General features: G+C 50.3%; 1 protein-coding gene across 1 annotated transcript in view; it reads right to left on the bottom strand.

Moving 5' to 3' along the window:
• Nucleotides 1–6708: 6708 nt before the first annotated feature.
• The window catches only part of EXOSC7 (exosome component 7), a 30331-nt gene continuing 14503 nt past the window's right edge, over nucleotides 6709–22536 (bottom strand). The window contains exons 4-8 of the mRNA XM_055137179.1: nucleotides 16058–16223; nucleotides 14204–14274; nucleotides 9353–9476; nucleotides 7906–8061; nucleotides 6709–6948 (exon numbers count right to left, since the gene is read on the bottom strand). Coding sequence (XP_054993154.1) covers nucleotides 6844–6948; nucleotides 7906–8061; nucleotides 9353–9476; nucleotides 14204–14274; nucleotides 16058–16223 — 622 coding nt within the window. The 3' untranslated portion in view covers nucleotides 6709–6843. The remainder of the gene's footprint in view (nucleotides 6949–7905; nucleotides 8062–9352; nucleotides 9477–14203; nucleotides 14275–16057; nucleotides 16224–22536) is intronic.

The following is a 22536-nucleotide window of genomic DNA, read 5'->3' as shown; positions in this document are numbered from 1 at the left end:
GAAAGAAAAACCAGGAGAGCTCTGAAAGAGTAAGATCTGTTTGGGTTTTGTTGGGGGGCCACAACGAGAGGTGTCTCAGGGCTTACTCTTGGCTCTGTGCTCAGGAGACCCTATGGGGTGTGGGGGGTTGAACCAATAGGTTGGCCACATGCAAGGCCCAAAGCCCCATGTGCTGTACGACTGCTTTGTCCCCCAAAGGGGTAGACCTGTTTTCAAGTCTTTTTTCTCCCTTCTTTGCCTCTCCGGAGCTGGAGAGGTTTGGGCCAGACAAAACAAGCTCTGGCCACCCCGCCCATGTTGGCCCAAACAATGTTGAAGAACTTTGGCCCGAGTGGGCCAAAACCCCCTAGCCTGATCCCCGCCCTGCACAGATGTTTTCTTTTAGCGTGACTGGCCCCATGTCAACAGAACCATGGCCGGCCAAGTGTGGAGGCAGAGAATTTCCCACGAGCTCCTGAAAGGGCCGAGCATCCGGTGCACTCCCCTGCTTCCCAAAAAAGAATATCAGAAGGGCGGGTCCAGGCCCCAGTCAAAATCCAAGACAATGGCTTGCGAGCGGCCTGTGCTCCTCTTCAGACCGTACTGTGCTGTTGCTGTCAGTCCTTTACCAAGGGCTGCCTCGGCCCCGTGTGCACGGCCCTGCGACAGCACGTGGGGAGAGGGGCTAGGCACCACACAGCCAAGGGCGGGGCTCCCCCAAGGCCCTCGCTCCTTGCTTTGCCCCAAAAGGCCGGCAGTGTCCGAATGGAAAAAGAACCAGGGCCTAGATTCCAAATCTGGCTCAGATGCCTGCGCAGTGCTGTCCTCTGGGAGAAATCCTCCAAGACACAGATTCCTCTCACATAAAATGGGACGATCATGGGGCCGGAGCGATAGCACAGCGGGTAGGGCATTTGCCTTGCACGCGGCCGACCCGGGTTTGATCCCCAGCATCCCATATGGTCCCCCAAGCACTGCCAGGAGTAATTCCTGAGTGCAAAGCCAGGAGTAACCCCGAGTATTGCTGGGTGTGACCGAAAAAGCAAAAAAAAAAAAAAGGGACGATCATCCAGACTGCCTGTACCGTGGGATCCGGAGGGTGAGAGAAGCAGAAGGAAAATCAGAGACTGGAGAGGAGATTGGAATAAACTGCAACTAACACCAACCAGCATGGCCTTTGTTCCCTCTTTCATCTGCCCATCGCCAGCGACCTCCCCAGGGTGGGAGAAGCGACGGAGACCACCCAATGGAGACCACCCAACGAAAGCAGCAAGAGAGAGCCGCCACACCCCTTTTGTAATTTATTTTTTGAATACACACACCTTCTTTCTCTCTTCCCCTCTCCCTTCCTGACTCCTCTCTCCTTTCCCTCCCCCTCCTCTGTCTGTGTCTCCTCTTTCTCACTTTGTTGAAGCAAGCTGCAGATGCACCCCTGCGGGGGACCTATGACAAGAGGTTGAGGGTGATCTCCAGCCACCAGCCACAGGCAAACTGAGGTCCTCAGGTCAACAGCCTGAGGAACAGAATCTCACCACAAACCCCACGAGTCACCATAGAAGGAACCATTCCAATCAAGTCTGGAAAAGATTGTGGTTGGGTACAGTTTAATGGGGCTGGAGCGATAGCACAGCGTGTAGGGTGTTTGCCTTGCACACGGCCAATCTGGGTTCGATTCCTCCGTCCCTCTCGGAGAGCCCGGCGAGCTACCGAGAGTATCCCACCCGCACAGCAGAGCCTGGCAAGCTACCCGTGGCATATTTGATATGCCAAAAACAGTAATAACAAGTCTCACAATGAGACGTTATTGGTGCCCGCTCGAGCAAATCAATGAACAACGGAAGGACAGTGCTACAGTGCTCTCTGGAGATTCTCATTGGGGTTACTCTTCGCTTGACTCAGGAATCACTCCTGGCAGTGCTGGGGGACCCTGTACTATCTCTCCATCCCCAAGATTTGCAAATCCTGCTCCCCTCCTCTCCCCATTCCATTGGCTATCTTTTCACTTTGTGGATGGCTTCTTTTGTTCTACAGATTTTTAGTCTGATGTACTTCCACTGGTTTTTCATTTTTTTGCTTTTGTGCCTTATGTATCATATAAAAAAAGCTTTTCACGGACCCAAATCAAGGAGCTTTATTCTATTTCTATCAATTCCTTGTAGATTTTATGGTTTCAGGCCCTTTTTTGGGGGGTGGGAGAGTGAACAAGCTGTATGAGCCACACTTGGGGGTGCTCAGAGTTTACTGTTTGGTGCCAGGGATTGAACAAAAGTTGGCTGCTGCATGGGAGGCAAGCGCCTTACTCCTAAACAGTCTCTCCGTGCTACAAGAATATATAATTCATAAACTTTGCCATTTTAATTATTTATATTGCTCAGTTTTATGGCCTTAAGTTCATTCACTTGACTATACAACCAATACTACCATCTAGCTCCAGAACATTTTCTATTTTCTCCAATAGAAACTCTTCTTTTTCTTATTTTATTGTTATTTTTTAAAGGTCGCTCACAATAATTACATTCAGTACTCCAACACCAATCCCACCACCATTACACCTTACCCACCACCATTATTTCAAATTTTCCCAACCACCTATACCTCAACAGCAGGCCCTGTCATCCCGTTGCTCATTGATTTGTTAGAGCGGGCACCAGTAACGTCTCTCATTGGGAAACTTATTGTTACTGTTTTTGGCATATCCAATATGCACGGGTAGCTTGCCAGGCTCTGCCGCGCAGGCTCGATACTCTCGGTAGCTTGCCGGGCTCTCCGAGAGGGGCGGAGGAATCAAACACGGGTTGGCCGCATGAAAGGCGAAAGACCAACCGCTGTGTTATAGCTACAGCAGGCCCTAAGCAATTTATTTTGTATTGCTTGTTATGAATAATTCTCTAAAAGTGATCAGAAAAGGTTTCCTTAGAAGAAAGTGTGTGAAGATTGTTATATCTCACCCTGGAGCTGCCCAGCCCTAGTATGAGGGATTACTAACATGTTGTTACAGGTTGAACCCTGTGTGCTAATTTTTTTTTTTAAGTGAGATTGGTTCCCTTCTACATTATATCCTATCCAATGTGTGCTACTCCTGGTATATCAGTGGTATAGAGTGTGAAATGTCCCGCAGCCACGAATGCAGTGCACTCTGAGAATTCTAAAATTTTAAATAAGGTGATACACCTGTAGTTAAATTTTTAACTGGAAGGTGACTTTGGGGTCTGAGGCATCTCTGCAGCTTGGTGATATCTTCTGAGATTTGTGAGTCTCTGGATCATGGCCGTTAATGAGCTTACATGGTGTGAGAGGCAGCTTGTGTCTGCCAGGCTCCTGGAAGAATGGGGGTGGGGGAGGTCACCCACTCCCTACTCCGTGAGAGTCTGGAGATTTCAATCACAAAACCTGCATCTGCGTACCTGAGACCTGAGTTTTTTCAGCAGATTCCCTGATGGATGATGCTCATTCAAGCCTGTGGAGATCAGCTGTGAGCATGGTAGCAATTGGGTTCTGGAGGTTTTCGGCTGTAGGGGCTCTGTTGGGGGGGGGCGGCGCTCACCTATCCCCCACACCAGGGTGCCTGGGATATGAGGTTCAGCTTGGCACCGGGTCTGGTGGCATCTCTGAAGACACTGATCTTTTTAAAGGCATATTTATCTGGCCACTCTGAATGGTCCCCAGGACAGTGATCTTAACACAGTGCTACAAAGGCATCAGTAGATGAGTCTGCCAGCTTCAAAACGGGTTTCAGATAGGGGGCTGGAGCGATAGCACAGCGGGTAGGGTGTTTGCCTTGCACTCGACCAACCTGGGTTCGATTCTCAGCACCTCATATGGTCCCCTGAGCACCGCCAGGGATAATTCCTGAGTGTAGAGCCAGGAGTAAGCCCTGTGCATTGCCAGGTGTGACCCAAAAAGAAAAAAAAAAAAACGGTTTCAGATACACTATAGACCGAGCACTCAATACCTCTATTGCAAACCACAACACCCAAAATGAGAGAGAGAGCAAAAGGATATACCCTGCCACAGAAGCGGGGCAGGGTGGGGGGATGAGGTGGGGGTTGGGAGGACACACTGGGACCATTGGTGGTGGAGAATGGGCACTGGTGGAGGGATGGGTACTCAAGCATTGTATGACTGAAACATAACCACAAAAGTTTGTAAGCTTGTAACTGCACCTCACGGGATCCATTACAAAAAAACAAATAAAATTAAAAAATAAAATAAAATAAAAAATAAAAAGGGTTTCAGGGCTGGAGCCTAGGACACTGGGCAGGGGCACTTAGCTGCACGCAAGGCAAGTTCAATCCCCGGCTTGGCAGGCGTGCTCTCTGAGGACAGAGCCCTGAGTAGTAAGCCCTGAGCACCATTAGGTATGCCCTCCCCAAACAACACACATACACACACACACACACACACACACACACACACACACACACACACACACACACACACACACACACACACACCCCACACACACACCACATACACACACAACCACACACACACACACACAGAGTTTTTCCAAGCACTTAATAAAATTTGTTCGGCAAAACAATTTTTCTTTTCTTTTTTTTTTCTTTTTGGGTCACATCCCGATGATGCTCAGGGGTTACTCCTGGCTCTGCAGTCAGCAATTATTCCTGGCGGTACTTGGGAGGCCATATGGGATGCCAGGGATCAAACCCTGGTCAGTCACGTGCAAGGCAAACGCCCTTTCCTCCTCACTCTAGACACCAGAACAATTTTTCTAATTCTCACTGACACCATAGTCCCTGTGGCAGAGCTTCATAATGACGTGATAGGACATTAGGGCTTCTCTGCCTGGTCCACCCAAGGACCAAACCTTGTGACCAATTCTGCGGCCACTGGCCACTGACCACTCTGTTCCCCAGTGCCCTGTGGTGGGTCTTTCTCAGGCCATTCCTGGACCAACTGTAGCCTGCATCTCTCCCAGGATCAGAGCCTGAGACAGATTCAGGTTTTGGGTCCCCAGGCACTGGTCCCACAGGGAAGAGGAGAGGGCCGGAGGGAAGGAAGAGCCAATTAGTCACGAGACTCTGCAGTGTGGTCCCAGCACGGGTTCAGATGAGCAAGACACTTCTCAGCCTGGTCCACCCAAGGACCACAAGGAGGAGCACTTCTCCCCCAGGTCCTGTCCCCCAGTGGCCCTTGGAGGTGTTAGGTCCCCACTGCTAATACTTTCTCCTCACCCCCAAGGCCTGCCTTCCTTTTGGCCATCCTTCATGCTCTCCACTGAGTGGGCCACAGCTTAGGGTCTTTGGGAAGGAGCTAGGAGTCTCTAAATGACAGTAGTTTTCCTAAGTCTAGGCCAGTCTGAATATTCTCTTCCCTAATTCTGGAGCTGACATATTCATTTTCAACCACCTCTCTGGGCAAGGTCTTATTCATAGGGTGTGGCTTCATTTGTGATGCATTTTTTACAGGTTGCAGGAATCTTCCAGGACAGCTCTGGATACAGAGAGATGCTAATATACTTCTTTATTTTCACTAACTGCTTAGCCAGCCAGCCCTACTGGCTAGCGGTCATACTCTAGCTGCCACAGACCCACCTGTCTGTCTGATGTCTTTAATCATGAAGACCAAAGGCTTCTAAACCAACCAGACTCCAGTTACTCTCTGAACCCCCCATGGGCAATGCCTCATCATGACTCCTAACCCAAACAGGGTCGGGGAGGCAGGCGGGTCACTGCTCTTCAGGACGACTTTCTGTAGGAGTCATCACCAGCAAGACAGGAAAAAGGAAACCTGAGCCCAGCTCCCCCAGGGCAGCAGCTCCAGGTCCAAGGCTGGCAGTGACAGGAGGTGCCCGGGCGAGGGCCGCAGCTCACATTGTTCTTTCCAGCAGGCAATAAATTCCTAACTCCTTACCCTATTTGTCCAACTGAAATGCAGAATACAAACGGTGTGGCTGGAAATAGTCTCCTTCGTGAATCAGCTTCTTCCCTGGGGCACTGTAACACTGACTGGGAAGTTTCTGTTCCCCTGGAGAAGAAAACAGAGACTGCTCGTCCCCTAGACTCAATTCCAACACGCGGTGACGAGTGGAACACGGGCTCACAGGAAAAGCCACCTGGGGCCATCAAGAAAGGCCTGTGTCCTCAGAGCCTGAGGACAGGCTGGGTAATCACACCATGTCTAAGGCAGTCTCCGTAATGCTGACAAAACACGGGAACCTTAGAGAACACAAGGGGCAGTCCTAAAGCATAAAGCAAGTTCAACCCGAGCACTGAAGAGGCCACTGAACCCCTAAACCGAGGGAGCTTTGCCTGGTGCTCTTGGAAGGGGAAACGGCAAGAACGGGGTGTTCCACAGCCAGCCAGGTCGCTTCCGAGGGCAGAGCATTTCTTGCTCCGTGAGAAGCACCCAAGGCAAACTAATCTTTTTTGGGCAATTCTTATTTTTAAGGGTCAACCATCATTTTTTTTTTTTAAAAAAAAAAAGCAAAATGCACAATGTACACAGTTTAAGCAATTCCATTCGACAAGTTTTCTACCAGGCCTCTTGCTGTATTCTTCTTCTCCACGGTCTTGGGTGTGCTTGCTATCGTGCTGAGCTCCTGCAGAGGGGCCAGACTCCCACAGCGAGGCCGGGTCCCTTCAAGCCCATCTCTGGACGTGGTCATCGTTCATTAGACACAGGCCAGGACCACCGAGGGCGGGGGGAGTGGGGTGTCACTGGAGGCCATATCACTTAGAGCTGAAGAACTGCAGCCACACCAAAGCCAGACCAGAAAATAGACTTTATTTTACATGGATAAACGCTGCCTTAACCTCACAGCAATTAAGAAAAATATATACAAACACGAATCTGCAAGGAAAAGTCCAACGACACAGCTGTTGTGGGGGCACACGCCGGTCACCCCAGGAACCCCACTTTCTGTCTCTGGGCGCCCAGGCTCTCTTCTTTGTGCAGCAGGCTCTGCAGGGACACGTGCAGCACCTTGCCCACTCGCTTGCCGGTCTGCGAAGGGTGAGGGAGGGCGGAAAAGAACATCTGCTGGTGAGGCCACACCTCCACCAGGAAAAGGCTGCCCTTGCTCCCACCTAATCACTCCCAAACTGCACACCCCAGTTGCAGCATCGGGCTCTGGTTCAGGGAAATAATGGGAACAAAACCAAACTGCAAACTCCAGCCACGTGAGTAGTTCTATTCTGAGCAGACCTGTATCTGCCTGCGACTCAGCACGCCCCGTCGGGGCACAGCCTGAGTGTGGTCAGGTAGACAACTAGATGCTGACCAGCAACGGACGCCCTGATCCACACCAGGCCTGCCTGGGGGATGTTCCTGTAACAGTGGCCAGCCCGATCTTAGGGGTACAGCTGATGCAGTGACTTTTTCCTTGGCTCAGTTTTAGGTTTAGTTTTAGTTATTTTAGTGTTTGGACCACACCTGGTGGTGTACAGGGGACCATATAGGATGCCGTGCAAGGCAGGCGCCCTACCCGCTGTCCTGTCGCGAGCTGCAGGGACCTGAGGCAGTGGGGCGGCTCTCCCGGCACCCTTCCTCAGGCCACTGCAACACGTCTCGGTCCTTGAAGAACAGGGCACCACCCTTAGACCCTGGCTCCAGCTTCGCTCACTCCATTCAACATGAAACCTTCCATCAGGAATTCAATTCCCTCATCAAATCAGAGTTGGGGATTTTTTTTTTTCAATGTGACTAATGCACTCATGTAGAAACACTGAAACCTGGTAGTTGGAGGGCAAGGGTCTTACCTCCCAGCTCCAAGCAGTGCGCCCACCTCCACTCCCCAGCCCAGCAACCCCCCACCCCTGTGGCCGGGGCAGCAGACAAGCAGCTCACACCAGCTGTCCACCACACTATTCAAGTTGAGGGCCCAAGAGACTTGCAGGACGCTTCTGGCATGTGCCTGAGGAAGGAGCAGGTTCCGCCCCTGCCTCAGGCCCAGAGCCTCACCTCCATCATCTCGAAGATGCTCTCTGGGTCCAGACTGCCCTTCCCCACTTTCCTCATGCACGTCACGACTCCCTTGCTGGTCACGGACACCAACAGGCTGGCCAAGGAGCAGGCCTCCTCCTGCAGCGTAGCGTCCACCACGTGCCGATAGCCGATCTGCAAGGCCAGGGAGCACTGCTTACGTGGGGGTCACCCCCCTCCCCCCAGCTACACGTCTTGTTGCTTCATGGAGGACACAATCACACGGGCCAAGATCGTATCTGCACTGTCCATCATCTGCGATCCCGTTTTTGGTTCTGCTCAGATGTCAAGTATTTGGAGTGATGGTCAACAGTCCTGCTGTAGGCCCTTTGAGCAGGGGAACAGAAGCCCATAGCGTAATATGGGGGTGAGGGGTGTGGAACGTCAAGACTTATAATTCAGAGGCCACCAACACAGGAGAGACCACATGGATATTTCACTGATGACAAAGATGAATCAAAAGGGTCCGTGTTTGGGCCGTGAGAGAAATTACAGGGGTCAGGTTGGTTGCCCCGCATGTGGTCGACTCTGCGGCTCGATCGCGGCACCACATAGAGGGCCCTGAGCAGCGCCAGGAGATTCCAGAGCGGAGAGCCAGGAGTTAAGTCCTGAGCACCACTGGGTATGGCTCAAGTCCTCCAGTCCCAAAAGTGTCCTAGCTAAGAGGCACACTCGCAGCTGCTCAGTGGTCAGCCCCCAGAAGCAACCTTCCATCTGAGTGCTAACTTTCTTGCCAAAAAATGATTTCGGGGGAATTAAGTCAAACTCTCCCGACCTTATTCTATCTGTAAACTCTCCAGGGAATTATGGCACTGTGACTGTCACAGCCACTGCAGGCCCTTGGCACAGTAGTGGGCAGTGCCAGCCATATAGCCTCAGCTGGACATGCTCCTGAAGGAACTATATCTGATCCATCAGACCCAGGACCTGCTCCTACACCCTCATTTCACAGATGAGGTCATCGGGACCCACAGAGGGGACAGTGTTACCCTTCCAACCATCCTATTACTACACAATCGGTCTCGACTCCACAGGGTCGAGGAAACGAAAGGAACTGCTTCTGTGAAATGCATGGCGTACAGAAGGGACTTAACTGCCTCCTGTCACAGTGACCTACCAAGTGCTCCCAGACACCATCGTCTTCCAGATTACAGAGGAGGAAGAGTTGCTCACAATAAAGGTTTTCCTTTCCTTCCCTGACTTTTCCCCGTGGTGCCAGAGATCAAATCCAGGGCCTCGCCTATACAAGCTGTGTGCTCCCCAAGAAGACATACCCCGGGCCTCTCGGACTGTGGTTCCTAATAGAACCAGAACTAGATCTGAGCTAAAGCAACTTCTATGTCACGAAAGGAACAAAATAACTTTACAAGTTGGAGCTGGAGGAGAGCAACAGGGAAGAAGAAAGTCATCAGATGCTAGACTGTACCTTGCACAGGGTGACAATGCAGGGGACATTCTCCACACTCAGTCGGATGCAATCATAAGGGTCATCTGACAATTCAATGTCTTTTGACCCCTCTTCATCTTCCAGAACACGTACTCTTGGTATCCTGGAAGAGAAACGCCATATGCTCACTTACTGAGAGGAAGGAAGAGAAGCAGTTCCTGTACTTTACTAACCTCACCCCAACCACCCCATCACAGCACGGCACGGCTGAAACTTCAGTGCAGTAAGGAGAGGAGGATTTCTGGAAAATTGTTAATTGTGGGCTGGAGAGAGCTCAAAGGGCTGGAGCATAAGCTTCGTATACTGGAGCCCCAGGTGCAGACCTCAGTGCCGTATGCCCCACCCCCCCCAACCCCTGTCCAGCATCAAGCTGTGAACAACCTAGAACACCACCACGAATGACCCACTGAATCAGGAGTAGCCTCCAAGATTGTCCAAAAAACAAGTCAAACACAAAGCCAATCAGTTCCATACATGGAAAATAAAATGAACTGTAACCCCCACCTCATACCACACACACCAGAAGAATCATAGGTGTGGAGAAAACAACAGAGCTTTCAGTAGAAAACCTTAGGGCACAGATTTCTATCTTTTCTTCCTGGTTCTGGGGTCACACCCAGGGAAGCTTGGGGCTTGTTCCTGGCTCTGCATTCTTAGGAAGCACCCCTGGTGGTGCTTGGAGGACCATATGAGATGCTGGAGATTGGACCCGTGTCAGCTGTGTGCAGGCAAATCTCTACCCTCTGTACTATCGCTCTGGCCCAGAGCAAAGATTTTTTGGCCAGGAGTGCTCACCATAAAGGAAATGAAAAATACAACATGATCATTGGCGAAGCACCTGCCTTGCAGATGTGGGACAGTGAGCTCAGTGCCCAGCACTGCTCCCCACACGCTAGTATGACCCTGGCGGCACTGCTATTTGGGATCCCCGGAACAATGATGACAGCACGTGGGCTGTCTAAGCTAAGTAGTGAGCAATGCAACTGTGTGCCCAGCCATACCCACCCAGCCACAGGTACTGCACACAATTAAAAGCAAAGGTTTAAGATAAACAAAGGTGGGGCCAGATCGGCAGTAAAGCAGATAGGGTATTTGCCTTGCACAAGGCTGACCTAAGTTCAATCCCCAGCATCCCAGGTAGGTCCCCCAAGCCTGCCAAGAGACATCACTGAGTGCAGAGCCAGGAGTAAGCCCTGTACACTGCTGCCAGGTTTGGTCCAAAAATAAAAACAAAACAAAAACGAATTTTTTTAATTTAAAAAAATATATACATTCAGGGCTCAAGAGAGAGTACATGCAGCTGTGACCCCAGCATTCCACGTGGTCTCCCAAGTCTGCCAGGAGTGATCCCTGAGAGCAGAGTCAGGAGTTAAGGCCTGAGTACTGCCACGTGTGGCCTCCAAAACAAAGATTAAATTAAATAAAGATTCAATAATATTAAAACCGAACTTTTTTCAAAAGACGTCATTGAAAAACTAAAAAGATAATAGAGTGGGGGAAAAGATTTGCCAATATGCGTTTGTATCCATATATAAATTATCCTTATATAAACGTGAGTGAGACAAACCAACAGAATGAAGTAACAGAAATGGACAATAACCTTGAGCAGGGATTTCTCCTAAGAGTCTCATTACCAGCCAGAGAGACAGCGCAAAGGCCCGGCTCTGTATACATGACAAGCCGGAGACCCTACCTGGCACCTCATGGTCCCTGAGCACTCAACCAGGAGCCACACCCACGCTCAGAGCAGCCCTTGAACACTGCAGATTTGTTATCTGCAAACAAACAAAAGGCCATTCAATCAAGTGGCCTTTGTACACAAAAATACACTAAAAGCCAGGTAAGCCTTGGCACCACAAGACTTGAGTAACACCCTATTCCTGGGCCCTCGAAGTAACACCCTGTTCCCGAGGACTCAGCTGGCCAAGACTCCCCAGGAGGGACCCTCAGGCCCTCTGGGCACTGCTTGGGAGTGGGTCCCAAAAACATACAAAAATTCCACCAGAGGCCGGAGCGACAGTACAGCAGGTAAGGCTCTTGCCTTGCACACGGCCAACCTGGGTTCAATCCCTGGCACCCCATAGGGTCCCCTGAGCCCTTGATTGATCACCACCAGGTGCCCCCCCACCCCAACAACAAAAAATCCCTTGTCCATTACTATTTGCAATATCCCCAACCTGGAAACTCTTCGGATGACCATCAATAGCACACAGAAGTAAACTACAGCACAGGCACACACCGGCACACCACAGAGCAGAACAATGACCCCAGAAGGCCAGGGAATAGTTTTGTTTTGTTTTGGGGCTATACTTGGTGGTGCTCAGGCCTTACCCCTAGCTCTGCATTCATGGATCACTCATGGAGGGTTCTTAAACCACAGCAATCAGTGAAGGAAGCAAACACAAGAACATACTAAATGATTCCATTTGAATGAATAAGATAAAATCAAAGTATTGTCTCAGGACAGCGGGAAACGTCAGCAGGTGTAGTGACCACAGCGGGTATGGGTTAGGAGAGTCTTTTTTGCACAGGGGTCACTCCTGTCTCTGCACTCAGGAATTACTCCTGGAGGTGCTCAGGGGACCATATGGGATGCTGGGCATCGAGCCCAGGTCGGCCGCGTGCAAGACAAATGCCCTACCCGGTGTACCATCACTCCAGCCCCTAGGAGAGGTCTTGAGGGCTGTCACACCTTGCTTCTGGAGCTGTGTGCCAGAAATGCACCGCAAAAAAAAAAAAAGAGAAAGAAATGCACACAGCCATAAAGCCCATTCATTCCAGGAGACAGGCGGGAAGAGGCGTTCCTTCCAGACTGACACTAGTGCTGGTCCTTTCCCCCGTCCTTAAACAAAAGACCCCACAGCTCTGCCCTGCTGGCCATCCCTCCTCCACATGGTAACAGCCAGAGCAGTTAGAGAGTGGCCCCAGAGATGAGGAAGGCCTGTGAGGTAGCCCACACGGGGCCCCTGGCACTGGAGTACTAACTCCTATTTGAACAAATCAAGTAAACTGCTTGAATCCTGATAGGCATTTCTTTAAAAAAATACAAACAAACATGCACAAACACATACATTCCTAGCCCTTTGACTACAACTCCGTGAGGCAGGACCAGCTCAGGGCTCTCCAACCACCTGTGGACAGGGCCGTGGACACCACTGACCTGGCGGAAGAACACTGGACTGGAGAACAAGCCCTCCAGCACGGCCTCCGCCCTGCCAAGGGTTCTGACCATACAAGTGTCTCTGGCACCGGGTGCCCGGCACCAAGTCCCCACTGCCTAGGAGCTGTTCTGTTTCGGGGCTGAGGCAGGAGAGCCCCTTGATCGGGGCAGCGGGGTTCCACCATCCTCAAGGACAGTTGCCCCAACACCCCGCCACGGCCCAACAGCCTCGCCTGGCTCCGCTCTTGTTCTGCCTTGGTGCCCATGGAAACCAGCTGGCAGCCAGCAAGCATTCGGAGGCGCGAGTATGGCAGATGGCAGCTTCCTTTCCCCTCCATTAGTGCCTAAGCACAGGCTGCTGCTCAAGCCGCCACTTGGTCACACACGCCAAGCCTGTCCCCCGACTGGTCTCAGCTAGGAATCTGGGTGTGGGAAACTCGACAGCGTTCGTTCATTCTCAGCAGACACTGCGTCCTGCAGCTTCCAACCTACATGGGACTTTAACCTTTTGGCTGTTCTGTTTTAAAATTACATGGGCAGCCTACATCAACTGCAGAAAAAAATTCTGAATTAAAGATAAACACTAAACCATGTGCTATAACGTGATATAAACAGGAAAATATTCCCAATGACCTTCCAGACATAACCAGAAGTGAAATACAATAAAGCAAACAAGAAACAGAAGAGAGGACTGCATTTCTTTTTTGTCTGTTTTTGGGTCACACCTGGTGGTGCTCAGGGATCACTTTTGGTGGGGCTCAGGAAACCACAAAGGGGGCTAGGGATTGAATGAAGGTTAGGTCACTGCAAGGCAAACGCCCTCCCAACAATCTACATGTGAGGACGGCATTTTGTTGCTGATTTTCTATAGGAACTAACTTCTAACCACACTTGTGTGCCAGAGGTTAGTTCTGACACTGACATATCCAAGCTGTTTCCAATTTTTCACCACGACGAAGGCGCTATGATGACCATCCTGGAATTATCTTCCTTATCCAGTTAATTCCTTAGGGTCTTCTAGAACTTTCCACTCCTCATTCTCCAATACCCCAGGGCCCCTCATTACCACAGTGTGTACTCTCCCCCAAGGAGTGAACACCCCCACTCAGGCTCACTCCAAAATGCTGACATTTCCGCAAAAAACCTGCTGCAAAGAGGGAGACCCGCTGTGTATCCATCAAGCAGTCACCAGGTATCTCGACCTCCAAGCTTAGCGCCATGTCCCGGCGACGCGCTCTGTGAATCTGAAACCAGCGGTACCAAACAGCAGGCTGCTATCCTCTTAGAACACGCCTGTGACCCGTAAGGAGAGTGTGAGCACCTGCTACGTCTTATGCCTGGAATGCTGAGGCAGCAGAGGAGAAGAGGCCGAATGTGGAGCTGAGCTTTAGCAGACTCAGTATTTGGAGAGCCGACCGCAGCGAGTCTCTACTCTGGCTTCTTTGTGGCTCTCCAGGAGCTTTCTACTCGGTACCTCTTTATGGAAATGACAATATAGGAAAGGATCCATAAATAGCTATAGCACCTGAGTTTTCTGGAGTTTCAATTAAAATGCCACTATTTTCAATGCAAAAATCCCCGGCTACCTTCACCTACCGGCAAGTGTTCCATACCAACACCCGCTGGGTCCTGCCAGCCCCCCGGAGAGGTCTGTCTCCAGGAAGACTTACCTTGTATTGAAGAGAGCAGCCTTGACCGCGATGGAGATGGCGTCAAACAGATTCCCACCACATTCCAGCAGCTGAGAAAGAACAAGGAGGGAATAAAAAGCAAGCAGTTGCTTCAAGTATTGTCCCAATTAAAGAACACTGGTTCCTAGGAAACCAGCGGCCGAGTGTTTATCAAACAAAGACTGTGGCTGTCTCCTGGCCCACTCCACAACCGCCTCTCAGCGCCATGCTCCTCGCACGCGTGCATCTCCTCGCAGACCCTCCTGCCATGACGGCTGCGCTGGAGGAGAAACTGGGCGTGATTACTTTGCCCGGAGGAAAGAGCTCCCGATTGCACCACATCGTGCTTTATCATCGTTGGCACTGTGTGTGGAAATGGTGGCGGCAACAGCACGGCCTCTACTACCAGGCTCACTGCTGGGTTTTCTGTTTTGGGACCACCCCCAGCTATGCTCAGGGATATGCCTTTCAGCAGGGCCCCGGGGACCCTAAGGGGTGCTGGAGATTGAACCCAGGTCAGTCAAAGGCAAGGCAGGCGCCCTGACCACTGTATTATTACTCCGGCCCAGTTTTTGTTTATTCCCCTTTTTGTGAGGGGCGGCTGGAGGGAATTTGGTTTGTATGAGAAGAAAAAGGAAAAGGCAGGAGGGAGGGGGGTCAATGTGTCGGCTATGCTGGCAGGGGCAGGGGTGGTTTATTTTTCTGGAACAGGTAGCTCATTCCCCGCCCCCCAGCCCCCTCCAGCCTGCCCCCAGACCCCGCCCCAAGCGGAGGCTGTTGCTGAAGTGGCCTGCCAGGTAACGGGCAAAGAGAGGACCTGTCCTCAGGTCATGGTACCCACAAGCAGCCGGCAGCAGCACACAGGCCCACAGGAGGAAGAAGCTGCAGGCGGGAGCAGGCGCCCGAGGCAGGTCTGCAGGCAGGGACCAGTCTACTGGGTCAAGCCCTGTCCCCGGCACTCTCCGCCAGAGTCTGTTCTCGAACAACTCTGCTCGACAGGCAGACAGCCTGCCACCCAGGCTCCTGGGCCCGAGACACCATTTCAGCTTTCCCCAAGAGGCCGTTATTTCTGTGCAGCTGGGAAGCCCCAGTTCTTCAGGTCACTGCTTACAATGAAAACCAACTCCTCACTTGCCTTCCGGTGTGGGAACCAGAGCAGAGGAGTCTGTGGTGAGCAGGAAACGGAAGGCTGGCCGGGGGAGACTCCAGGAAGAGCCGCAGACTGTCTGAGGGAGGGGGCAGCGCCTCAGGGTCCAGCCCTGGGAAACGCGGACGAGAACAGGTGGGCTACGGGGTGTTTTCAAGGGAGGGCAGCCACTCGAGGGCAAGCAGGCACTGGCACCAAGCCAGCCTGCCACTGAGACCTCGTGAAGTAGTTCCTGCACTCCTCTGTCTTCATTTTCCCACTAACAACAGGGGAAAATCAAAGTGCCCAGTTACAGAATGTTGAGAAGGACTAAGTGAAAATGCAAAGTTAGAGCTCAGCAGCACTTATTCATATAGAAGTGTGTGCCGACCTGCAGAAACCCTGCCCATCAGCTACACCTGGCACCACCCCACCAAGAAAGCAACTCTTGTTTACTGGGTGTGTCCCCTTGACAATTTCTATGGATAATCTTAAGTGCTACTTTTTTTTTTATATATAAGATGACATTGTATATATCTTTGTACAAAACATGTATGTATATGTCCTGTATGTACATATGATTATACATACGCACACAGAAATGGTTAAAGGAGACATCTTGCCCCCACTCCTCCCACCCTGGGAGCTGGAAGCAACAAAAGAAGAAAGGCAGCAGGAGGAAGAGCAGGTCAAATGGTGCCCAGCACAGCCGCCAACACAGCACTCACTAGCACGTCCACATAGAGAACCCAGCAGTGCTCCCGAGGACTGATGCAGAGGGATTTCCGGTCAACACTGTTCTTGCTGTTGAATATCCGGTAGAGGGTGTTAGCAATCTCTGTGCCAAGGTCGTCACCTCCTCGGCCTTCAAATTCAGGAGTGGCGTTGGCAGAACTAAACAAAATAGAAAAGTGGGGTGAGTCTTTACTAATACCAAGAGCAAAGGGTATTGTGGGTTTTCTTGTGCAAGAGCAGAAGAGTAAATGACCATCTTGAGCAAAGTCGCTAAAATGAGGGAAGGAGGCAGCTGCCCTTTCTCCAGCCCTCTGACACACACCACAGCAGATGGGCCCACGGCCTGAATTTGGCAAGGTGACAAGTTCCACTGACTTGCAACAGAAGTTATCCTTATCTGAGAAAGACAAGAGCAATGGTAAGGGGGCACTGGCCGATAATTAGTGCTCTTGTCTTGAGAGCAAACACTTCTCCAGCAGGCCTGGAATCCAGGAGATCAAGTAAAGCCAACAGTCTGGCTTAGAGAGGGGTCACATTAGGTACACATCTTTGTTTGCTCGGCCTGACAATACCCCGCCATACTCTGGGAACAAAGAGCTCTATGCAGGTGTGCGCACCAGACTGGAACCATTTACAAGGTAAGTATGAAAGTATACTAGGGCTTACGGCACAATGTTTTTAGATGATCAGTCTTGAAAAGTTAGAAAGTGAAATGAAAAGGGTCATTAGATATTAGGTTCTCCTTTTCACTCTATTTGCTGTGTTGCAAGAGAAAAATTCTTCCTGTATGGTTTTTTGATACTGACACTCCCAACTACCTTAGGAACAAACAGCTGTCAACCCAAAGCACCATTTAATAGTGTTTAACAGGAAACTTTGAGAGTTTCTGTTTCATGCAAACTCTTCATAGTCTATAAGTCAACATCCCAGTAATATTTCCACCATAATGAATATGGTCCAGAAAGATAAGAAACAAATTGTTTCAGCACAGTCTCCACAGAGTGACATATTAACACTTTCTGGACATAGCCTGTCTGGGATATTCGTCATGTATTACAACTTTCAGTCCCAGACCACGCATTCACCCAGAAGGTGGTCAGCCCAAGGCAGACCCTAAGCGCTTCCCAAGCTTCCCATGGGGGGGGGGGGTTTCCTAAGGGTTTTTTTCTTAGGAACAGAAGAGGGGAAGGATGTTTCAGGGTTGAGGGCTCTAGATCTCAAACCTGGTTGAGGAGGAGGAAGGGGGGTGGGGTCGGGCCACTGACAAGCAAGGGGACTCTTCAAAAGCAAAATCTGCTCACAGGCCCAACACAGTGCCCAAGTCCATTGATGTAATGCTAAAAGAAATCTCACTTAATAGAATTAAATGTCCCATTTGCCTGTTCTAATTTTAGTGTACCCTGTATGCTAACTCTGCTTCTTCATTCATATACCCTCCCTTTAAAGCCGTGATCCAGCAGAAACTTAAATTCCCAGGAGACCCTTCATTACTGCCATAGCAACCTCACTGTTCCCTCACTGCCTCTGCTGGACCCAGGCACCGAGCCATGAAAAAGCAACTCATTTATGGTGAAATAATCAAGTCACCAGGGACCAAGTTTATTTTGCACAGACAGCAGAACACAACCTGTTTCTAATTTAAACACTAAGCAATCAATATTAAGTTCCATCTTTATAGCATTTCAAAACCCATTTCTACAGATCTGTGCAGACAAATCCAGGCAGAGATTTATGCCTAAAATGTTTCTCCCTGATTAAAGTGAACCCCGCCCTCGGGTGTGACTAATCACTAGGAAGTGAGTATTGACTCTTCCACAGCCCTAGGGGACGGTTCACAGAACTTTTCAGGTTCAGCTGGCTAAATCAATCTACCTGAAAAACGATGCCTCTCTTATTTTGAACAGTGGGCTAATTTAAAGGTGGAAACATTACTCATTTTTAAAGTCGTTAAAGGACATGATTGTTTTAGTGCAGCGGAGAGCCAACCAGAGAGGAAGTCGAGGAGCTCATGAGACTCTAAAGCTTGTTGAAAGCGCCTTTGTCTGGACAGTGTCCTGGACATGAACTGACCGGGATGGGGCTGGGAAACAGAAATTGTTCAGGATGGGCAGTGCTGTGAGTACCAGAAAAAAACCCAGAGACCCTGTTATGTGATTCTGCCAGAGAGTGAAGCAAAAGACACGGAGCACAAGGCACTAGTGTAATAGTAAAACGTATTTTTCAGAAAGTTGGGCAGAAAGGGATCTAGGAGGGCCCAGGGGGAGGTACTTGGTTCAATCCTTGACACCACATATGGTCCCTGAGCAAAGTAGCCATTAGCAGCTCTGGGTGTGACTCCGAAACACACCCCAAGCCCCCCCACCACCCCTCACACGCACGCACGCACACACGCATACATGCATGCACGCCCACAACCCCCCGCCCAAGACAAAGGCATCTGAACAAATGGCCTCATGAAATGAATACGCAATGATGAAAACTGCACCAAACTCTTGGACTCAGTATCTAAGGCGTTTTCAGACCCCCTTGAACACAAAACCAGTAACTCTGTGCTGCCAAGTTTCCCCGCCAGACCCATGCAGACTCCTCCCCACTGCCGCCTGACTGACAGCTGAGCCTAAATGGCAGAGCACAGGAGAATTACATAGAATTTTTTGCAACTAAGAAATAATCTTATAAACAGAATAATCTCATAAAGCAATAATATATGCACCCCCCCCCAGTTTTTTGGACCAAAACCAGTGATGCTCAGGGGTTACTCCTGGCTCTGCACACAGAAATTATTCCTGAAGTTACTTAGGGGACCGTAGGAGATTCCAAGGATCAAACCTGGGTCTGCTGCGTGTGATCTGCTTGACTGAATTTATCAAAGTTGAAGGGGCGGGGATATAGTAGAGTGGGTAGGGCACTTGCCTTGCAAGCAGCTGACCCTGTTCTCTGGGTACCACCAGGAGTGAATCCTGAGCACAGAGGCAGAGGTAAGCCCTGAGACTGCTGGGTGTGTTCCCAAAGCCAAATAAACCAATTAAAAACAAGCCAGGGATCCTCCCACGGGCCGTATAACATACAGGCACATGTGGCCCAGCTCCCATTTTACTAGGAGGAAAACCTCAAGCACCTCTTTGAATACTTACTGTACGCCAGGCATCACTCAGTACTTTGGATGTAATAACTCATATAATATTCTCACAAGCCAAGGACTATTATGATCCTATTTGAGAGACAAGGAAACAGACACAGAAAGGTTATGTGATTTATTCAACATCACACAGTGATTAGGCGGCCAGGCCCTCTTCTCTTGCTCTACTTGCTGAACTCTGGCTGGATTGTAACTCCACCTGCCCGTCGCAGGCTGTAGCCCAACCTCAGCTAGGCCAGCTTTCCTCTGCCCTGTCTTACACCTCAAGGTAACACACGGGCACTCTGGGGGGGTCAGACTGACTTCTAGCCTACAGATGTTGGTATCAAGGAATGCACGCCAAAGGGGTCCTCAATAAGGAGCTTCTCTATTAAGCACAAGGAATTTTTTTTTCTTTTTGGGTCACACCTGGCGATGCACAGGGGCTACTCCTGGCTTTTCACTCAGGAATTACCTCTGGCGGTGCTCAGGGGACCATATGGTATGCTGGGAATCGAACCCAGGTTGGCCGCGTGCAAAGCAAACACCCTACCCACTGTGCTATTGCTCCAGCCCCGGAATTATTAATTTTTTTTAAGAACAAGAACACAGGCTGGTAAGTGAGGGCCCCAGAATTAGATCCTTTCCACCAGGGACTCCACCGTTCCCTTGGGGAAAATACCAAGTGCTTTCTGTACTTATAGCTACCAAAACCAATTCTGATCCATCATGAAGTTTGACCTAGTCCCTCATCCTGGGCTGCAGGGAGGGGGTTGGGGAGATCATGGCCTGAGCCAGATAAACTAATGAGAGTCCTGGGAATGCCGCCCCTCCCAGTTCCCTGCCTCTCCTGACTCACCACCTCAATCTACCTTCTTGGCACAGCCTTGGTTTAACTGGGAGGGGACGATGAGTCTTTATCCACCTGGGGAGGGATTTCAGACACCAGGCTCCTTGTTGCCCTTGCAATCACTGTAGTTTGAAAATCTGTCCGGCCAGGCCGGGCCCTGAGCAGAAAATGTTTTAGTGGGTCCCTGGAGCCGGCCTAGCACAGGGCCTTCCCCAGCCTTGGTCAGGAGCCCTGCCAGGTCCTAAGGCCTGCATCCTCCCTGTGTGCGTGCTCCCTCCTAGGAGCCAGAAGCACGGGGACACAGCAGTCTACTCTGAACTTTCCTCTGTAGGCCCTAGTTTGACGTTTCTGGGTGAGTTTTTCGTATCAGCTCTGGAGCCTTCCAGAGTACAAAGAGCCCCAAAAGGCTCCTGCTGGTTGCCTCTTTGCTTCGAAGCCCCCCCACCCCCCCCAGGGCTTTAGGCAAACAGGGAGCCCCTTCAAGCAGCACTAGACAGGTGAGGAACAGAGACCAAAGGGCTCCACCCGCCAATTCAGATTATGGTTCAATATTACCTTGAGTTTCTGGTTCAACACTATTGAAAAATACAAGTGATTACATCTGAAAATACGACAATCCCAAAGGAAAAGGACAAGTGTTTCACAACTAAAACATTCATGACTGAACAAGTTCCCTTCAACCTTCCGGTTAAAGCAACACGCAGGGTTTTGAGAGGCTAAACCAGCGTTTGTCAAGTTGCCCCAGATGGCCCCCTGAGAGCTCTCGGGATACTCCAAGAGGGCCACAAGTGAAAATTCAGTAAATTTGGGTCCCACAGCACAAGAAGAAGGGATCAACCATACAACAGGATGGCCCCAGAAAGCAAACGAGGTTGGAACAGGGCCAAAACTGGAAAAGAGGCTGAGGAACGCTGAGATAAACCGCAGGGGGTGAGGGGTTCTGAGAGCTGGCAAATGATGGCCAGTCCTCAGGGGCACTTGAGGGCCACTTACTGTCCTCTGGGCTTCAGGTGGAAACCAGGCTCTCTGAAATGTACAGCAGGTAGGGCACTTGCTTGCATGTGGCAGCCCCAGGTTCAAACCCCAGTGCCCCCATAGGGTCCCCAAGTCCACCAGGGATGATCCCTGAGCACAGAGTCAGGAGTAAGTCCCGAGCAAAACAACAAATACCAAAACCAAAGTCAAAGTTTTTTTTTTTTTTAAGGCTTACTTTCAGGCTTCAACCAACAAAACAAAGAAAGCAGAACCATGAGACTGGAGTCAGAAGGTGCAAGTCTGCCACTGACTGAGAGGCTGCCAGGAAGCTCTGCAGCAGCACCCAGGAGCCCCGAGTCTCCCCCTGCCAGGCAGCAGTCCCAAGACACAGGGAGAACCGTGAGGGTGGGAAGGCAGGTCGACCTCGGGTCCATCCATTAGTCAAGCAGGCAAAACCACAGCAGAGCGAGTTAGCAGGAAAGCAATTGGGTTTCTCAGCGCTGGCACTGCCCAGCATAATCAGAGGCACCCGGCGGCCACCCTCTATTCTTGGGATCAGAAGAAAAGGAAGTGTTTGTTCGCACTCTTAAGAGTTGCTTCTTGGGGGCTGGAGTGATAGCACAGCGGGTAGGGCGTTTGCCTTGCATGCGGCCGACCCGGGTTCGATTCCCAGCATCCCATATGGTCCCCTGAGCACTGCCAGGGGTAATTCCTGAGTGCAGAGCCAGGAATAACCCCTGTGCATCGCTGGGTGTGACCCAAAAAGCAAAAAAAAAAGAGTTGCTTCTTAAAGACTTGAGTGAGGTTCTAATAAAGGGGCAGCCACAGTACTCGGTAGGAACACAGAGTTTCCTGACCCTGTCCTGGTGACCCACCCCTGCTGGGCTAGTCACACTCACGGAGCCACCCCAAACTGGCAGCAGTGGCCACTCTAAAACCATCATGCACAGAAAGCAGTTGAGGGGCCAGAGACGCAGTTCAGAGGTAAATCACATGTCCTGAAGCACAAAAACTTAAAAAATAGTAAGACTGATGGTCATCACCCCTGAAGTTCCATGATACTATAATTTAATGAGAAGTCAATTTTTAAAAAGAGGGGGAAACAAACTTTTTTTTTTTTTTAATTTATTTATTTGCTTTTTGGATTACAACCAGCAATGCTCAGGGGTTACTCCTGGCTTTGCACTCAGGAATTACTCCTGGCGGGGATAATATGGGATATTCGGAATCGAACCTGGATCGGTTTATGCAAGGCGAACACCCCACCCCCTGTACTATATTCACATGTAGTTTATTTAAGCAATACAAATGCAGATCTATTCCCCCAAATCACTTATAGATCTACAATCAATGTTTCATAAAATATCTTTTGAAAATGCAATAATCTATGTTAGGGTGAAGCGAATGAACAGATAAAAGTTGCATTAGGAGAATGTCATGGGCACCCTTATAGGGATCACGTTGAATCTGTATAATGCTTTGGGGAGTATTGCCATTTTGACAATGTTAATTCTCTCAATCTGTGAACA

Source organism: Sorex araneus, chromosome 4, assembly GCF_027595985.1.
Source record: "Sorex araneus isolate mSorAra2 chromosome 4, mSorAra2.pri, whole genome shotgun sequence".
Lineage (NCBI taxonomy): Eukaryota > Metazoa > Chordata > Mammalia > Eulipotyphla > Soricidae > Sorex > Sorex araneus.
This window is presented reverse-complemented; position numbering and strand designations above follow the sequence as displayed.